This window comes from Poecilia formosa, unplaced genomic scaffold, assembly GCF_000485575.1.
Source record: "Poecilia formosa unplaced genomic scaffold, Poecilia_formosa-5.1.2 Scaffold187, whole genome shotgun sequence".
Taxonomy (NCBI): Eukaryota; Metazoa; Chordata; class Actinopteri; order Cyprinodontiformes; family Poeciliidae; genus Poecilia; species Poecilia formosa.
The window spans coordinates 241,603-261,492 of record NW_006800126.1 but is presented as its reverse complement, the minus strand read 5'-3'; the positions used below and the strand labels follow the sequence as shown (position 1 = coordinate 261,492).

At 38.3% G+C, this 19,890-nt stretch overlaps 1 protein-coding gene across 6 annotated transcripts in view; it reads right to left on the bottom strand.

Annotated features, from left to right (window-relative positions):
- The window catches only part of cep128 (centrosomal protein 128), a 54,188-nt gene that overhangs the window by 11,392 nt on the left and 22,906 nt on the right, over positions 1 to 19,890 (bottom strand). For 5 of the 6 annotated variants that reach the window (XM_007566139.2, XM_007566138.2, XM_007566137.2 and 2 more), the window contains 7 exons: positions 18,798 to 19,259; positions 15,657 to 15,821; positions 14,095 to 14,259; positions 7,469 to 7,531; positions 5,445 to 5,637; positions 2,735 to 2,784; positions 1,711 to 1,734 (listed from right to left, as the gene is read on the bottom strand). In XM_007566139.2, the coding sequence (XP_007566201.1) occupies positions 1,711 to 1,734; positions 2,735 to 2,784; positions 5,445 to 5,637; positions 7,469 to 7,531; positions 14,095 to 14,259; positions 15,657 to 15,821; positions 18,798 to 19,259 (1,122 nt within the window). The remainder of the gene's footprint in view (positions 1 to 1,710; positions 1,735 to 2,734; positions 2,785 to 5,444; positions 5,638 to 7,468; positions 7,532 to 14,094; positions 14,260 to 15,656; positions 15,822 to 18,797; positions 19,260 to 19,890) is intronic. The other variant, XM_016678684.1, reaches the window with a different exon arrangement.

The following is a 19,890-nucleotide window of genomic DNA, read 5'->3' as shown; positions in this document are numbered from 1 at the left end:
GCAAAAATGAGCTGTTCTTCTGTTGCATCCAGTTCTGAAGAGTATTGCATTCTCTTCATTGCATTGGTTTATGATGGGATATTTTAAGCTAGATTCATGTGTCTATCATTTCTGTAAATATATGAAATAAATATATTGATCCGTTATAAATTTAAGCTTTGAAATCTCAAGAAAATGAGATAATGGAACTGTTATCGTACAGATAAGAATATTATCTCGACATAATTAGAGGAATAAATAATTAGAGGACTTATACTGACTTATACTTTTTGAAATACTTTTGTCAAGATGACAAAAGTATTTCAAACTTTTGTCATCTTGAAATAATAAGAATAACGGAACTGCCATAAAATGGCAAAGAAAAGGAAAAATAAAGTTAGTGAGACTTAAATTTTTTTCCCCCAATAGGTTATTTTGGGATAGCGAGATAATGAGACATATTTGTACTTTGAGAGCATGGAAATTGTCATATTTTTATCAAAATAAATCATTTTGCTAACATACCTTCTTGTAGAGGCTGCCATGTTTTTATTTGTTATGAAGTTTAAGTCATTTTATTTTATTTAACTTTGACTTTAGGATTTTATCCCCACAAAGATTCCAAAAGTCTTTTGTAAAAAAAAGTCCTGGTTGTTTATAGCTCAGTTAAAAAAATAATTTTGGGGTGTTGCTTCTGTACAGTAACCAGTGTTAAGAATATAAGGGATAACATTTCTTAAATAATTAAAAATTTATGGGAAAAAAAATAATTTTTTATTTTTTACCTCATTTCTATGTAGAAATGAGGTAAGAAAACCTTTTCTAACAATACGCTAAGATAATGAAAAAAGCTTCAAATATGATCTCCACAGAATAAGAAAATAAAGGTTATTGTGACCAAATCAGACAACAATACTTACTGTGTCAAAAAAAAAAGAAAAAAAAAAAAAAAGCTTGAGATTCCATTATCTTGCAAATAATGAGAAATTAAAACTGGAACAGGAACAAAGAAGTTTAAGATCACATTATCCCAAATCACAAAAATCACAAAAAAGGGAAAGCTTTAGTTTGATCTAAAACAACTGAAATGTTTCTAAAATGAAACAAGGTTGCGGTATTTTTATCACCAAATAATGAAATTTAAAACTGTCAAAGGTAAAAGAGCTTATGGCATTGTTATCTCAACTTAGTGAGCACTAAAAATCAAAAATACCAGAACACTGAAAGAGCTCTAAGCTAAGTGATATATGAGGTTATAATGAAAAAGCTTGAGGTGTTATTTTGAGGTGAGGTGTTTTGGTGGCTTCCTCAACAGAGCAAGACTGAATCTCTTTATTTCAACATAGTGAGATAATAAAACAGTCATTATCTCATAATGTGAGCAATTGAAAATAAATTTCTGTGCACAACATCTGGATGTTTTGATTCAGAAACACATGCTTATTCATAAAGATTTATGGCTTTTATAGGTGGCTGTGATTCTACATATACACCAACTCACACTGGACATTTGTGTCAAAATCAGTCTAAAATATCAACAAATATTAGAAAACTGTAGCACGGGAAAGTCTTAAAATTTGACCTTTAAGACTTTCCCACATAAACTTTCAGGTGAACCAGTTTATGTGGCTAAATCAAATCATGCTGGTATAATTTTAACTTCAATATGACATTTAAATAAAACCTCAATTGAACTTCCACAGTAACATTCTTCAAGAAATTAAATCTTACCATCTCCAGATCCAACACACGATCCTAAAACAGAAATAAAACGCAATCGATTAGGATTAAGGATGAACTGAAACCTGAACGTGAACAAGTGAAGTTCAAACACAGGATGCTGCCATGTGTGCAAAACTAAGTCCAGGTAAGAGCTCAGCACCAGCAAGAAAAAAAAAAAAAGGGAAACTCAGCAGATGTCTGTAGGAGAAAAAAAAAAACCTTGAAAGAAGAGAGGAATAGGGTGTTCTAACATAACAAGGGAAGTAAACGCAGTGGCTGGGGAGAGTTCTTCTTATCACGCTCACAAAGACAAAATGCTCCATCCTCTCCTGCAGCTCCTGACTGATGTTCCCTCGCTAACGATGCATAAGTGATGCTCTGGCTCTTATCTGCCACTCAAACGCACACCTGCTTCTCCGTGCAGCAGGCATCCCTCTCACCCCCTTTTTCTGCAATGTGTTGATGCTTTCCAGCAAGGGTCCTCTTTTTTCCTCCTCCCCTCCCCCCACCCATCTTTCGTTTTAACTCATCTGTGTCCCTCGTGCTTTCCGTTTTCTGCCTCTTCACATGTAAATCATCCTCGCAGACGCGCTTCAGTGTGTTTATGTGCGTACGCGCATCTGCTTTGCATTTTAATGGGGTGTAAAAGCGCCAGCGAGGCTCCGGCGGGGGCCGGTCCACTCCGGCTTAGGTGAGTGGGTGGCCTGCCAAAAGGAGAAAAAAAAAACCGACAAGGCCTTTAGTGACTTTTAAACTCCAAGGCCTCGTGTCTGCAGTAATTAGCTATTTGCTCAAGCAAGCCCTGGAGGAGTCTGCCAGGCGCACAGCTGTGCAGCAGAGTGGGGTATGGGTGTGGGGGGGGCAGCATCAGAGAAATGTGATTCGGCTGGAAAAACAGCTGACGTGCAGAAAAAGACAAAGGGAAAAATGTGTTGTCTCTTTCTGAAGTGGAAAGAGGGGAAAGACGAAAACAAATAAAAACTAAATCTACAAACAGATCCAGCACAGATTAATGAAAATACATGAATCTGACCTGAAAGCTTCTCATTTCTTCCTCTTTCGCGCGACTCCTCTCCAGCAGCTCTGAAAACGAGGAGACTGCGTGAGATAAGATGCTGCGGCTGATAAGCAGAGCTCTCAGATCCACGCTCACTTTGAAAACGCTCCCTGAAATCCAAGCTAGCTTTATTAATCCAGAGTGCGCTCTGCTCGTTTGCTGGTTTTGTTTTCTCCAACATCCAGTTCTTGCTGTGCGACTTGTGAAGTTACAGCCGATACAAAAACTGCAAACAGTTCAATTTTATTCTGACATCTTCAGAACAGAGCTTTCACAGATTTCTTGAAAATGACTGGACGTGGCTCAAGTACTCTGCATACGTTCCCATGGTGAACGTAGAATGTAGTGGCGTAATTTCATAGGGCTAATTTAACTTAAAATATATATTTGCTTATATTTATAAATACAGATGAATATAAAAATAATAGTAAGATGTCTTCCTGTTTTTACTCATGGTAATGTTTTTATTTTTAGAAGTGAGCACATCCTCTGGGAACTGTCTGACAGATTGTGTAAGACTGACTGCATCCCTGTGTCAACATGATGTGCCGTCTAAAGATATGCCTGTTTACAGAAACAGTGTGCAATGTCAAGACTCTTAAAAAAAAAAATCTAATATTGGTCGACCTCCAAGTTTAAATATGAGCGGTTTGGCAGCTCATTGTGTGAATGTGCATATTGATGTGTGTGTATACTTGTTTGAAGCCTATCTAGATCCTTCTTTGGTATATTTACTAACCTTCTGAAGACCGATGGACCTTATGAGGACCAAAGTTTGGGCCTAATAAACCGAACCCCATTTTTCTGGGCCAAGGGTTAGGTTTAGAGGTATGATGTGAATCAAGTGTAGGTTAAACTTAGAAATATACTGTTAGTGTTAGACATAAATGCACTTATTAAAATGAATGGAAATCAATACAAAGTTCTAAGTGTGTAATCAGAAAATTTTTTTCAGACAAATCATACAACAAAAGTCATACCTATAAAGTAATTTATGAAGAATATCAATGATAATGAGTTAGCATGTCACGAATCATACAGCAACAGTCTTCAGTCAAAGGCTTCTTCAGGTTTGTTGTAAGACTGACTGCTACCGGAGATTCTTCCTGCCTACAGCAATATTATATCATTTATGTGACAGCTTACATCAGTTTATATATCTCAAGAATATATAAAATCCTGAAGATGAATGCTTTCTTCCTGAAATAGATCTGACCACAACCAAATTTACAGAAACAGGGTGGAAAAAAAGACTAAAGTCAAAAAGACTATTTCTTCCTGTGGAACAACTTTCTGGAGCCTAGTCCGAGTCTGTTTTAATCAGACCTGGAACCAGCTGGAGGATGATAGTCATAGTTGCCTAGTGCAATCTTTGCTGACTCAAGCTCAGTCCCATTTCACCTGAAAGCCATGCTGGGTTCTTTAAAACCAGAACCGCTCTTATCTCAGAGTGGCAGAGTGGCTTTCAAGTGAAGAGGCCAATGAGGAGGAACTGTAAAAAATAGACAGATTGCTGCTAGAAGCTAATAAAAGTACTGTTTCTCTGTGGAGAAGGGGGGCAATATCGGGCCAAAGAAAAAAACAAATGTAAGAATGTGTGTGTAAGAATGTATTTACTCTCAACAAATGCCTATTGGATTCCATTATTAAATGTGTATGGATTTTTGCCGCAGTTTAATAAATGCTCTGTATGATTATTTTAGTTTTAGAATGATTTGAGGTAAAACTCTGAAATTCTGTTTTTATGAGAAGAATAAAACAAGAATCTGCTACCCTCAGTGTTAACATTGAAATTTAAGACCTGACAAAAAAAAGAAATCTAACAACTGTTTGACCTTAACTATACTTGACAGCAGTATACAAGAGGAGTAATCTCATCTTTAAACCAAGCTTTGCACAGAGATTGTGTTAAACAGAGCATCTTTCAGCCATTTTTTTTTATTAGAAGCATATGTTCTGTGGTTGTAAACAGCATGTGTTTAATTACCGTCTGTACGACAGGAGGCACCATGCATAGGGTTTCTTTAATTTAGACTATTTATCCAAAGTTTATAATATTGCTACAAAACATCATAAAAAAGTGACACGACTGTTTTCATAATGGCTACCCAACTCTACCTGTCTCACTCTGTCTTTAAACTCCTTTTCTCTTCTTGATGAAACACATCATAGGGAAAGAAAACAAGAAAGAGGGAAAAAGAAAAAAAGAAGGAAAAAAAGAAGACAGGAAGAAAGCTAGAAAGAAAGAGAAAGAAAATAGAGGCCGTAGGCTAAAAAGAACTCCAATACAAAATCATTAGGATGCTTTCTCAAACATTTATAATGGCAAGGATACAGATGCATAAAAACAGTAAGAAAGATGGAACTAAGTTCACATGAGGGCACAGGCAGGCATCTTCGTAAGCTTCCATGAAAACAAAACACAGTGACAAAAAGCGTCCAATTAAAGGAATTACCGCTCATACAGATGGTGTGAGCAGACAGAAAGATGCGAGTCTGACTCAGCCGTGTTAGAGAGATCAGTTGGAGGAGTCTGTGAATCAAAGATAGCTAGGCAGGAGAAATCCTCACCTATCCTTTATTTTTTTTTTTTTGCCATCACAAGTTCAGCAGATATGGAGGGGCCAAGTGATTTATCATCATCATAAGGGTGTTTTTTTTCTTTTTTCTTTTGGTTAAGGACTACCTTTCTTCTCCGTGCTGAGGGAGAGCAGCAGCTTCTCCTGCTGGTCAAGGCGCTGCTGTAGGGTTTCCTGCTCCGAGCTGCGGCTCTGCCTGAGAGCTTTCAGCTCATCTCTGGTCTGCTGGTGCTGCTTCCTCAGGCGCCGCTCCTTCGCATCGCGCTCTCGCACTTCCTCGCTCAGCCAGCGCAGCTTGGTCTGGTTGGGTTCATTCGTAGTGTGCAAGGAAAATGAGAAATGTGTACATTGAAACTGCCGTTCTAGGTTGGTTTGTGCGTTGGTGATACTGGTGGGGATTTATCATATCGTATTGTATCGTTTATCATTTATCGTGATACTTGTCATGATAAGAATTTGGATTTATTGTTGAGATAAATTCCAGTTAATGACTTTTAAAACCCGCCAAAATCGTCCATATCATCGGGATTCTTAGTTTTACTTTTTTCTCAACTGTTTATTCAATGAACGCATCAATAAATATAAAAAATATGAATAAACTGCGACCAGTTTAGTGACACAAATCACACTTCATTAAATAACTGGGGTCCTATAATGGATAATCCCTAAAATAAGTGTTTTTGCTATTTTTTTTAATGTATTATTCATGGTTAGCATACTGAATGGAGGAAGTTAATGCAAGACAACATGCTAGTGATGCCCCACATGCCACTGGCAGCATTTAGGCTAACATTAGCATTTTGGCTAATTTTAGCTTATACACAAATTTTTACATACTGAATGGAGTAAGTCCATATTACTCATCATCCTTGTGACTCTCCACATGCTGTTGAGTACATTGTAGCTTACTTTAGCATTGATGCTAACATTAACATCAGAACACTGGGTTCCAACAGACGGGGCACACTTTGGCATTCCCCGTTTAAATTTCTTCAGAAATTTTCTAGTTAGTTTTTATCGTCACTTTTATTATCATAATAGTACCAGAAAATATTGCGATAAAACTTTAAGACCATATCGCCCAACCTTAATCAATTATGCTGACGATTAACCAAATAAAAGAAATTGCCACATTCCGCAAATTGTTCATTTAACCTCTTAAGACGATTTTACACAATAATAAAATCACATTTAACTCAAATGATTCCATTCATTTTTAAATAAGAAAGCAAACATTTATTGCCTAAAATGCAATAACAAAGCATTCCTTTAGTGTACATTTAATTATTTGTAGCAAGGGATGTATCTTTAGCTAAAAAAACAAATAATTCAACTTCAACTATCAAGTGAAAAGCTGGATAGTTTTCTGCTAAAAAAAACAACAAAAAACACTAAAATATCATACCTGATACTTACCTGAGTTTTACACAGTAATCAAACTAGTTGGAAAATTTTTACATAAAGTGCACAGTCGCAACACGTGGGGAACATACACACAGACAGTAGCAGTGGGTTAATTAGACAAATGATCACACCGATATTATGCAAGATAATTAGCATGAACACTTCACTGGGTTTTTTTTTTTCTTCTTCACATCTTTCCTGTGTTTTCAGCCTAATTATAAACCAGTATTTTTAACCGTCCTCTCTCCCAGTTCTGCTTTGGGTGAAACAACGCAGCAGTGTGCTTTAATTTGATATGAGCTTTGTGACAAAGCATTATGTTTACGAAAATAACTATAAGAAGGACCGACATTGGAGAGAGTTTTGACGTGGGAAATAGATTGTGGAGAAATTATTGTTTTGTTTTGTTTTTTGTTTAAGAGGCGGTAACATAAACACTGCAACAGTTGGAAAAGTTAATCCTCAGCTGACCAATCAAAACACAACAAACCTTCTTCACTTTTGTGAAGAAAGGCTGTTTTTGTTGTAGCTTAGGAATAAAGGCAATTCTGCTGCCTTTATTTTGTGCCTCATCTTAAAGCAGGAATACACTTGGGAAAGAATCCGGAAGTAGAAAAAGTAAACAGTGAAATTTTACAGATTTTCAGATTCTGTGCAAAACATATCTAAACACAAATGATACAGAAACATCTGCATCATTGCGTGAGTTCTAGCAAAGCTAGCATACCTTTGTCTCAGCGAGCCAATGATGCGGATCCTTCACTAATCCAGGTCTCTGGGAGATCACCTGCTAAACCAGAATAAAAATAAATGCAAATATGAACTGGAGTACCATTCTTATTATACCCTGCAGAATCCTGCTGCCCATTCTGAAGTCTGAATATTAGGGAAGTTTCAGCAAGGACCAAGAGATATCTAAAGAGAAACTACCAGTTACAAAACATAAAGAGGAAAAAAACAAAAACAAAAGGTGGGCAGACAAACCAGATAGAGGAGAGATGTCGAACCCTTAACCTCGGTGAGAAGCTCCTGTCAACTTAAATTGCAATGCATGTGTTTAACAGCGTATGACACTACACACACACCCACACTGGTGCATGCACACCTTTGAATAGAGGTTGTTTGTGATAAAAAATTAGCTCAGGGACTCTGTTTCAGTCTTCTTGGACAAGCTTGACAGCATCAGCGATGCAAACTGACTGCCAGCTCTTAATGAGTGCTGACTTTCACACACACGCACACACACACAGAAAACAATACACAGATAAGCAAAACTGTGACGCTCGTTGGAGAGCATCCGTCCATCAATGCTTAGATGAGACAGCTGTGCGGGTTACCAGCCCACTCAATGTTTCATCACCTCTCATGAAACAGCAAACACATGTTCACACTGGTACATAAAAGAATAACAGAAAACACATTTTTTCCAAAAGCTTTCCCTGTGTAGAGAAGTGGTGTGTGCAGACATTTTATCTCACTACACTGTTTAAAAAAAAGGAATAAAGGAAAGATTTCAGAGGGACACTTTGTCCAGAGGAAAAAGGACAGGTGCTCTAGCACCACCTAGTGTCTATGTGTGCATGTCATTGTAATAGAGTAATACAGCAATTCTCTCTACAATAAAACAATAAGTTCATTAAGTTTAGTTGTCTATTTTAATTTGTAGTAGCTCCAAAAGGTGTGGGATGCCTCAGTTGGGAAAGACAAAAATTAAAGGGGAAGTATTATGTATTTTCCAGCCACATAGTGCCATTTTACAGCACAATCAGGTAACTATGCTAAGTTGTTATAAAAATGTTAAAACGAAATTTGTTGAAACATTTTAAAACTTTGGGAAACCCCGATAAGAAATGATAAGTATTTGTGGAATCTGAACCCGGTCACTGAGTGACTGTCCATTGCATGGCAGATATTACTCTTGTCAGAAGCTTGTATGTAAAAGCAATTGCGACCTTTAGTTGAAATTTATCTAAAATCAAAGAAATGCAAATACTGACCTTAAATGACTAATTTTTATCCACTCAAATTGAAAGCGGCAACAACGGCTAGGATGCTCCTTTCACTTCCAAGGAGGAGAAAGTGCATTTGCAAATGTTTTATTTTCAAAGGTAAAATAATAAAAAATAAAAAGAGTAATACAAGCAAAAGGCTAACTTCACACCTGTAAAAATAGGTACAAACTTGGTGCCACTAAAGCTGCAATATGTGAAATGGAAACAGATATTTGAGGATGTCCTTCTCTTTATCACAAAAACAAAACCATAAATCTCTTCACGGTGCAATGGATGAAATAACAACAATACACAACCAGAGAAGCATTGACAAAATATTGGGGGGAGCGGGGGGGAGAAACACACCTTGTTGTAAACACACCTTTGTGACAAGGTGTTTATGCACACTGAACTGGATAAACAGCAGACTTTTCTTGAACCCCCCTCTGTCCTGAGTTGTACCAAACAACAATGCTGTCACACATGTTCAAAGACCCTTCTCCCCCCACCTCGCCTCCGACTGTCATTCGAAACCAGGCAAGATGAATTCCTCAAGGTTCTCTGCTTTGGCGTCTCAAAGCGCGGCACCGCCGTGCAAAGGTCTCCATCTCTGGGAGAGCGCGGCGATACGCCACAGCAGAGCATGTGACCGCGTGGGAGGAGGATGAGACACGTCTCGGCTCCTCTCAACTTTTTCCTCGAACCATCAAAGCCTGTTTGGCTCGGCGGCAGACAAAAAAGGAGGCGAAACTGCTGAAAAACGTAACAAGTAGGCAGGGAGTTGAAAGTGCTGTCTGTGGGCTTGAAGTGGGGAGGGGGAAAATATTGCCACTACTTCTTTCTTTCTTTTTATTTTTTATTTTATTAAAACGGAGCCGCCGTGGAGTAGGAGGTTTTGCCACCTCTAATTCAAATATACGACTGCCTGGTTTATGTCTCTTTCAGAGTGTGAGGAAGTGTGTGGTGTGTTTTTTTTTTTGGTTTTTTTGGAAGCCATATGTTTGTTTCACCTCCCACTGGGAAAATGGAAAGAGACGGGAAAGCTGAGATAGAAGCAGATGGAGAGAAACGCTCAGACTAACAAGGCAGTGTAGATGACAAAGAAGGAAGTTTTCAAAGAGATCTCCACTTTGGTATTTCTCTTCGCTAATCATCTGACAAAAGAAGACAGTAGAAATGAAAGAGAACAGGCGCAAAGAAGGAAGATGCAGGAAAGAAAAGGTGCGTGAAGTTAAATGATGCAGTGCCTTAGAAGAATATTCAAACCTTATATCTTGTCAAGTTGCAATCACAGCCTTTAAGGTATTACAATTGGACTCTTAGGAGTTAGATTGGAGGGAAAGCCTCTGTCTTTTGTCCTATTATGTCAATTTTAAATAAGTCCAGATTTGTGGACACCAAGATAAATAGTTGTCAATGTCGACTTATTCTTACACCGGAGATACCATGTCTGATTTTTTCCTTGTTCAGCTTGTTGTTTTATTTGCTGTTTTTTGCTTTGACACTCCAAATAAAATCTGTCATGGGCTGAAAAATCGTCAAGAATGTACTCTAGAATTTAGATCGGGCCTAGAAAAATTCAACCTGACCTGGCCTGAGCCAGTAGGCACTGTGTCTGAGCCCGGTCTGACCAAGTAAGTTTAACCTTCCTGCGGTAAAGTCCTGAATGAAACCGACTCTGCGAACACGTTTACAAGTTTTTTTTTTATGTGTGCATGTGGTTTTGGGAAGTGACGGTCTGACGTATCTGCCCACGCTGGATTCCTCATGAGTCGTTCTAAGACCATGGGGTTAATTATAGGCCTAAACCCAAGGTGAACCCGACATATTATTCTTATTATGATTTTAGCGCTTTCGTTTTTAAAACTCCCATTTAAGTGAGCAGAGTAACCTTTCCCGTTTTTAGCTTTTTCTTAACGTCTTCCAGCTCCATCTTGTTGCTTGTTGTAAACCACAGGGTGAGTCAAGTGCAAATCAACTGGGATGTGGGACTGGTAGGATTCTATCTCCGCTGCTGCTGGAGCGGAGCAGGGTGGAGCAGCATATGCATGCAGTGCACTACGCTTTTTAGAGTCTGAATGACTTCTCCACTCTGACTTTATTTCCTCAACAGGTTAAACTATCTATTCATCTATTTACTGTATAATAAGTAGATTAACACAACTTTACATCATGGATTCTCGTTTGGATTTCTCTGTGCTGTTTGTATTGTAGGCTTATTAAACACAAACTTAAGCCCGAGCCATCAAGCAAGTAATTCTGGCCCAACTCTTGCATTCGTTGTCTATTCAAGTGTACTTGTAAATTTTGGATTTAAAGGGCCAGACAGAAGGTTGTTCATCTTTTAATAAGTTAAAATACAAGGCAACGGTCTGTCTGACTACAGAACAGATTAGAAACCATTGAAGAAAAACCTCTAAAAAAAACTTGATCTTGAGATTTAACAGTTGACAACAACCAAATACTGACTTTTCCTTTAACTCAGAAAAGTTATTTTCTTGACACAAAAAATAATCTACAATCAATCACTCATCAACAATCCTGTACTAAATTCCCACTTCACATTCACATTTGTGAATGTGAATGTGAATTCACATTTGGGGACTCTCCAGTTGTTCAACACATTATCGTAGTCAAAATGACCAAGGTGGAGGCTGTGCAGGGAAAAAAATCTACTGCTAATAAACCCTTTTACTAGTAATAATACCCCTCATTAAATTGATCACTACTAAGTTTGACTTCTTTTCAACATGATGGATGAGCGATGAGACAAGGTGTTGGCTGTCAGACTGCATCACCACTGGACCAGAGCAAGAAATCTATAAGCAGACAAAACAAGCTGCCTTCATCAGCCTTCAGCAGGGTTGGGACACTCGGAGCAAGAATCTAAGAGTGTGTGTGCCATGTAAACATGAAGGGGGACATGCGCAAAGCAATAATGTTAGTTGCTAAATCAATGATAATGTCTTCAATTAGTAAAAACAATAAACTGCAGTCTTATTGCTATATATCAAGGCTGGCACAGGTAGTAATCTGTGATAATCCATTTGAATCAATATTTAATTTTGCTAACAAGGTTTTTTTGTTCCTTTTGTTTATTTTCTTAAAAATTTAAAGTATTATTGCAGGTTTTGTTTGCTGTGTGCTAGCAGAATCCCCAGGCCACAGTCAGCACATTTACTTCAGTGTGTGTGCGTGTGTGTGTGTTGCAACAGCCAGCCGTGTTCATTTATTTGCCAGTGTTAATGTTAAATCAAGTATGGCAGAGAAAGTGTATGATTCATTATTAAAGGAGCACAGATATAAAAATTCCTGAAGGCCAAAAGAGTCTTAAGTATAGCAGTGCTTTAAATTAGGCGATGAAAACCAGCAGGTTTGGATGCTTCGTCAGGTTTAGTCGTGAACCAGAAGTGATGTGTGTGAATTGACATCTAGGGGAATTGATGGGCTGACAGCGAAGACAGAAAATAAATAATATTGACTTCTCCAGTGCACTTAACACAATTCATCCTGATCTGTTACATCAGAAAGTCCAGAAGACGCAGGTGGGGCCTCAACGATTCCCCAGCTTTTGGTCTCCATAACAACCATTAGACGCTATCTCGATGCTAACAGGTTGTTTGTGAGTGAAAACTGCCCTTTTTGTCCACTAAGGAGACTAAAGCTACGTTCACACAGCAGGTCTTGATGCTTGATGATTTTTTTTTTTTTTTTTGCGTAGTCCTTGATGCTACTAATTTAATGCGACCAACATGCATTCTCGATTAAAATCTTGACTTATCATTACACTGTAGCTTTGATACATAAAAAACTAAACTAACACTATGATCAGAAATGTTATTTTCGCTATTTTCTCTACTGTTTGTTCCACCAGACCATCAATAAATATCAGTAAATTTGAAAATATGATTAAATGCAGTTACTGTGTGCAATTTAGTAATATAAATCACACTTTTTTTAAGTAGATGACAAATATAAATGTTTTTTAAGAACAATATTTGCACAATATTTGTACTTCAGCCATTGTTTAGGTTTGTAGTTTCTACTTCAGGCTTCTTCTGGAGTAGAAATATGGCGCACGTCTCACATCACTGATGTAAAAATCATACAAAATCTGACACGACTGTTCAGATTAAAAAAGGTTCGAAAAGTCTGAAACATATCCAATTTAGCACTGCATATGGAAGTGGCTCAAATCTGATTTTTTTTTTTTTTCTGGTGAAAAGATCGGAATTGGGCCGATAAGGCTCAAATGGAAAAAGTTGAAACTGAGGAAAGAAAAACAAAATCTGATCTTGCTTGAAGTTGCAAAAGATTCAACTTTTTGATTGAAAGATTCTACTTTTTTTTTTATACAAAACACTCCAGATGTGTCTAGAGTGAAAATACAAATGTACACTTTTAAGTATGGTGGAGGACCTGTGATGCTCTGGGCAGCTCTCTTCCTAAGGCCTTAGAAACATTGTTAAAGTGCCTGACACCATAAACTCTTTAAGACAGCTGAATGTTTTAAATAAAACTGAAGCCTGATCTTTCAAGAGAATCCACAAATCTGGTCAAATCAACACAGAAATCGTTCAGTTCAACCTTCTTTCAAGGTCATCCACTCCCCAGACCTTAAACTTGTATGTATAAAAACAACTGTAAGAAGTCTCAGGAAAAGAATAATATAATCTAGAGTGTGCAACGAGATATCCATTGTGATATGAAGCCATAAGATTTTTTTTAGGGTTGCTTACACATCTTTAACAAAGAGTGCCAAAACTGAAGGAGTGTGTTACATTTCAACAAGACGTTGAGTCCAGCAAATAAGGACTCAACCCAACAAATCAAGCTTATGTGATTATCAGATCAAAAAATAACTCGAAACTCCACTTGGGAGTAATTAAATGGTCCACATATTTTCACAGTTACAGTTTTGGCCGTCTAACCAAAGATACACAGGAGGCATAATCAAACCTTTATACGGGGATTTCTGTCATCCGTATCCAAGCCAACCCCACCTCCCCCACTTCACCCTCACCTTCCAGAAGACTTTCCTGCGTTCTCAAACAGAACGATGCCTGTTAGGAAATTCTAATGAACTGCAGGAATGGATTGCAAATAAGGACGCAGGGTGACTCAAACCAAGTGAACCAACTTTTATTATCTTTAACTCAGCTTATTTTCCTGAACGGTGAGCAATAACAATAATAATAGGTCAGCATGACCGGTCAAGTTACTAGTTTGCTTGTTCGTATTTTATCTCTGGTTGATTTCAAAAGGATTTCTATGAGGTATTCAAATAAAATTGGTGGCTTGTAGGTATTTTAAATTTAACCTTTAAAGTACAAAAAAAAAGTAAAACAACTAAGACCAGTACCTGCAGTTTGTCTTGTCCGTTCCTCACCAGACTCCGACAGACTGCATCCAGTTCCTCCCCGAGAGAAGAGAGGACCGTCTCTCGTTCTGCTTCCATCGTCACAATCTTCTTCTCCAGCCTCAGAAGCTCAGACTCGGAAACACGTCTCTGCTCATCGACGCTCACCTGATTAGAATGGCAGAGTCGAGTTTGATCATTAGAAATCATCAATAACTTTTGTTCATCATCAGCATTCTTAATTCTATTTGCGTTTTTAAAGAGTGGGAGAAGTGGAGGGAAAATGGGTTTCAAACATTTTCTTCAAATGAAAAGTCAGAGAAAATGCGGAGTGTATTTGTGTTCAGAATAAGACTTTTTAAGACCATTGTGAATTAAAGTTTATTGGTCTTAGATAATGGCATCGTTAACAGTCATTATTAATATATTGAAAATGGTCTCAAAACAACATTATCATTTATTACTTGGGCAATTTATCATCAGGTAAAATTTGTTAGCATGACAGGCTAAGTAGTACCACAAAATATCATGGAGAGTTTTTTTTGTCTTCATACTGTTATGGTAGCCAGAGATAGTGATTAATCCAGACACTAGTGTCTTTATGCTACAATTATTTGAGACATGCTAACTCCACTCAGATGATCTCCATTCCACTCATTGTGAGACTACCAGCACCAATTAACTGGATCTCTGTTGAATTAGGTCAGTCACTTTAAATGGGGGAAATATTTGTGCCAATCACTTATTTCTATTTATTTATTACTATTTTGTAAAAATTTGATTTCATTTTGATATAAAAGAGGTTTTTCTTTTTTTTGTGGTATTTTTTTCCATCAAAAAAGCCAAACTATGTTCATCAGGAATGATTTGTAAAAGTAATAAAAGGGTGAAATATTCAAGGAGATGAATACTTTTTAAAGGTTCTGTAAAATTCTACTGAAACACATTGAAATCTTGTGGTTCCAATGTTTAAAAATAGAGAGGAAAAAAAAGTCAAACATACAGCAGTGTTCTTTATGTTTGGTTAGTATCGCCAATATTTCAGGGTTTCTTCCAGGACAAAGCCAATCAATAAGTCACAGGACAGGAACCTCAGTGAACAGCGCCGCCGTGGGAATACGAATCATTATCTCTACGCCGAGATAATAACCCTCCCATGTTTCATGAATAGGAACTGGGTTTTCTGCACAAGCCAAATTATAAATCAATACACGTCTGCCCAGGAAAAATCCACATACAACTTATCAGGTCTGTGTCGAGGAGGTGAGCTGGCGTCAATACTTTATAAAAAACGCCTAAAGTCACACTGATAAATATGAGTTTTTTGTTGTTTTTTTAGCAATAGCTAAGATAATATGATCATATAATCCAAACAGATATACAATTAAGTGAAAGGAATAAGAAAGGGGAAGATATACATGTTTGCTTTCAATATGACGCATTAAGCCGGTGATGTTTGAAGTCGGCATGTTTTTAGTTTGCACTATGCAGATACTGTTGTAAAATAAAATGGCCTCCATTCACAGATACAAACCCCAAATCCCAACGAGACGAGCTTGGCTTACTTTGTCTTTCAGTTCCTGCTTGAGTTGCTGGTATTTTCTTTGCAGAAGAGAATATGCATCGTCTTTAGTGTGCAGCTGCGCCACCAGCTTATCACACTCATCCTTCATCCTGTCCAACTTGATGTGCAGCGCCACGCGCAGCTCTTTGTCCGACACCGCGTCTGCCTGCAGGAGGATGGACAGGGACTGGTTTTCAGAGCCGCCGTGTACAAACAGGTATCATTTCATCTCATCACAACCATGCCAGTAGGATTTTGCAGGTCGAAAAAGGTCAAGTGCAAAAAAGGTCCAAAAGTGGTTGTGCATCAATGAACTTATCTATGTTCTGTCAAGTCACAACTGATCTGTTGATTATTTTCTAGATTAACCGACTGATTGGACATCAAAAGATGCTTAATAGATTTTCTTTCTACAGAATTTGAATTGGGTGAAGCTAAAACTTTTACCTAGAAGTTCTAGGTAGAAAATATTTACAAAGTTTATTTAAACCTATTTTTTGTACAGCTAAGGCTAAATTACAACTCTGAATATGTTGTTCTTTCAGTAATTGGCCTTTTTATTTTGTCTGTATACTCCAGCTAGCGATTAATCAATTACTAAGTTTGTGAATGATTATTTCAGTAATCAATGATGAATCATTTCAGCCTTCATGCTGAAGTCATATTTTTGATCTCAACGCAACAGAACACAATAGAACAGGAATCGATTAGAGCTGAAACTTATCCAACATCAGTGTCTGACCTCACAATTGCTCTTCTAGAAGAATTTCCTATAAAGGTACTACTAAACTTTGTAAAAAGCCATGCCAGAAGGAAAGGAATTATTGAACAAACGGCAAATTAAAGCATTAGTACAATGAGCGGGATGGTGTGTAAGTAAAGTCATGAATATGTCTTTAAAAACTCCAGGCTCCTGTATAAATAAAGTACCAAAATAAAATTACAAAGGATGTTTTTTCATCCACTTCATAATGTCTCCATTTTGTGTTGGTGTATCATGTTACTCCTCCACACTTTCCCAAAAGATACTTTCAACTTGGTGGTTGTAACACATGAAAAAGCTCAAAGAATAATAATACATTTGCTGACTCTGTGTATGTCCACAATGTCTGAAAAGTTTTAAAGAAAAGCTTCAGAAAGGGGAGTTTGGTAAAAGAAAAATAACGTTACACTCACAAACAAATCAAAGTGTTAGGAAAAACAGTGACAAAAGACAAGAAGAGATAAGAGCGACTTGAAACAAAAAAAAAGGGCTAAAAAAGAAAAAAAAAAAAACCGGGAGCTGGAAATGTGAAATACCAAATTAGAATTGAAGGGAAGCAGAAAGAAAAGGATTAAGATAGAGAGAGGCAGCAGTAGGGGGAAGACAGAGTGGAGAAAAAATGTGACACGAGGGAACAAGGAAATTAGAATATTGTAAGCTATTTTCTGACGAGTGACTGTATCGCAACAGCAATATATGCTTTCTAGATGTGTATGTGTGTGTGTGTGTATGTGTGCGTGTGTGTGTGTGTGTGTGTGTGTGTATGTGTGCGTGTGTGTGGTGGGGGTTTCTTTGGGACATCTGGTGCACACCCTCAGGCAAGTTTTTAAAAACATTCCAGCAAATGCCCTTGTCCTTCCCGCACTAAGAAATGAGACCATTTCAATGAGCTATGTCAGATATTAATGCCATTCGAGCGGCTAATGGGCTAAACTCAAGCATATCAGGGAGGGCCGCGCCCCTCACCCGAGGGGTGGATGGAGGAGGGGCTCATCATCGGAGATATTGAACATCAGGGAGGAGGGTGAGTTAAGCAGATCATCTGCTATCTCCGGTGCAGCCTTGATGAGACGACCGAGGTCTGATATGTGGAGTTTTATTTTTTCTTTTTAAATATTCACGCTTGGAGGTTTGGCGCGGCCCCTGAAGAACCGCGGGTGCGCCACACGCCATTAAGAACGCCGGCGATCCTTGGGTGTATTCGGAAGACAGAGTTTCAGCCGACGAAAGAAATTACTTTAAATGAGAGCATTTCCTCCGTGTGTCGCCGGGTCGGAAATATCCCAGATGTTCAGCAAGAACCAATCGGAATCTGATCGCTAATAGGTGCGTTGTGGGTGGGAGGTGAACAGAATCCCTGTGGCTGGTTTGTGATTTTAAACATTTAAGGAGATTTACACAAATTAAGGACGCCAGTTACACCTGAAACATTATGCGGCGATAGAGGTGGCATTGGATGTTTAAGAGGATTTGATTGGGATTTCATAAGAAATACTAAATAATTTCCCCTGACAAGAGTCAGATAAAGAGATTACGACCAGCGTTGTGAGAGGAGACTAATAGGGGGTTGTTTGGGGTTGGAGGCATGAACTAGAGGTTTCATAAAATCTAATTTAAGACTTTTAAAACCTTTTGTAATGCCATCTTGAATGAAGTTTAAGACAGAAAAAATATAAATATAGGCAGTTGTTGGGGCATCCTGCTTTATCATAGTTCATGTTGCTCTCTACCACCTTTACCTCAAGGTGTCAAGCTTAAAAGCTGTTGATTTTGATCACTGGTCAACTTACAGAAGATGACCAGTGCAGCAAACTCGTACATAAATTTGCCCTTATCCATGATAGATGCAAAAAAAAAAAAAAAAGCTAGCAAGCTACAAGAATATATTAGCAGCTAGTTAGCTAGTTAACCACCTGGAGTCACAGAACGCAATTAAGATGTCTACAAGTGACTCAAGCTGTTGCGTGACAGAAAAGTCCCACAAGAAATTAAATAAAGAAATGTACGTGATTAATAGTACTGCAACGACAAAATTCAAGACCTGTGAAAAATGAATTTAAGGAAAGCTTAACATTTTTTTTGATGAATTTGACATTTCAAGGCCTTCATTTTAGATACAAAAATTTTAGATTTTTTAAAGACTTTTTAAGTCTTTAAAGACTTAAAAAGTTTTTGAAATAGTTTTCTTAAGACTAAGAAAGACTAAGACTAAGAGAGGGTGTCTTTGTAATTCAGGACACCCTGAAATAGTGAGAAAAAGATAACACTGCTATGTTCTGGTGCTTGTAATCATACCAATTACTGAGGTAGAGGTCATATTCCTTAAGCTGAGATAGACTCTTAAAATAGCTCAGATCTAATGAAGAGCAAATCTCCTACCTTAATTTCTCTTAGTTGTGTACTCAGTTCATCATTTTCCTGTCGGCAGAGTCTGAGCGTTTCCTGCACTTCCCGATCCTTCCTAGTCCGGTCATCTTTGACTGTCGCTGCCATGTTGTTCAGCTCCTTCTGATGGACCTCTCTCTCCAGCTGCAGCTGCTGGCTCAGAGAGGTGCGCTCCTCCTGTAGCAATGTCAGCTTGGCCTGCAGCTCCGTTGTGGCCCTCTGCATGTCCTTCCTGGCGTTCTCCTCCTCGGCCAGCCGTAGGGACAGCTGGGCGTGCGCGGCTGTCATCTGCTTCAAGGTGGTCTGGAGCTCAGCTTTATCCTCCTGGTCCCTGTGGAGACGGCGGGCTTGAACGTCAGCTTGTTCCTCCAGTATGTGGTTCTCTTCTCTCAGTCTCGCAATGGTGGAGGTCTGACGCTGAGACTCCTCATGCAAGACGGCCGAGGCCTCCTTCACCTGGGGTCAGGATCAATGTTAGCAACTTACAGGTTTCAGCTAATTCCTTTGGCATTAGTTTTGGCCTTTCACGGGAGGAAAGGACTGAGGAAAAGAAGAAAGGAAGGAGAGAGGAAACAAAGTATGGAAAGGAGGTAAGGCCAGAAGGAAGGAAGGAAAGGCAGGAGGAAGGAAGATAGCTGGAAGGAACAAAGGGAAAGGAGGAAGGACGGGAAGAGGGCCGAAGGGAGGAATGAAAGAAATAAAGGACAGAAGGAAGGTGGGAAAGACAGAAGACAAGGACAGAGGAAAGGAAAGAAGGGAATAAAGAAGGGAGCAAGAAAAGAATGAAGGAAAGAAAGGACAGAGAAGAAAGGTAAGAAGGAGGAAAAACGTAAGGGAAGAAGTAAGGAAGGAAGGAAAGAAGAAAGAAAAGAAATTACAAAAAAGGAAAGGAAGAAAGGAAAGAAAGATGGGAGGAAGGAAAGAAAGGAGAAATTTCTATGACAATGACAAATTAGAGGTTGGAAATAGAAACACTTTTTCTATATTGTGTCTCCAATATAGAAAAACAAAAGCACACCGTCCACACTTAACAGCTTCTATCATCATCCCAGACATCTCCAGACTCCTGACGACTATGAGAACAGAG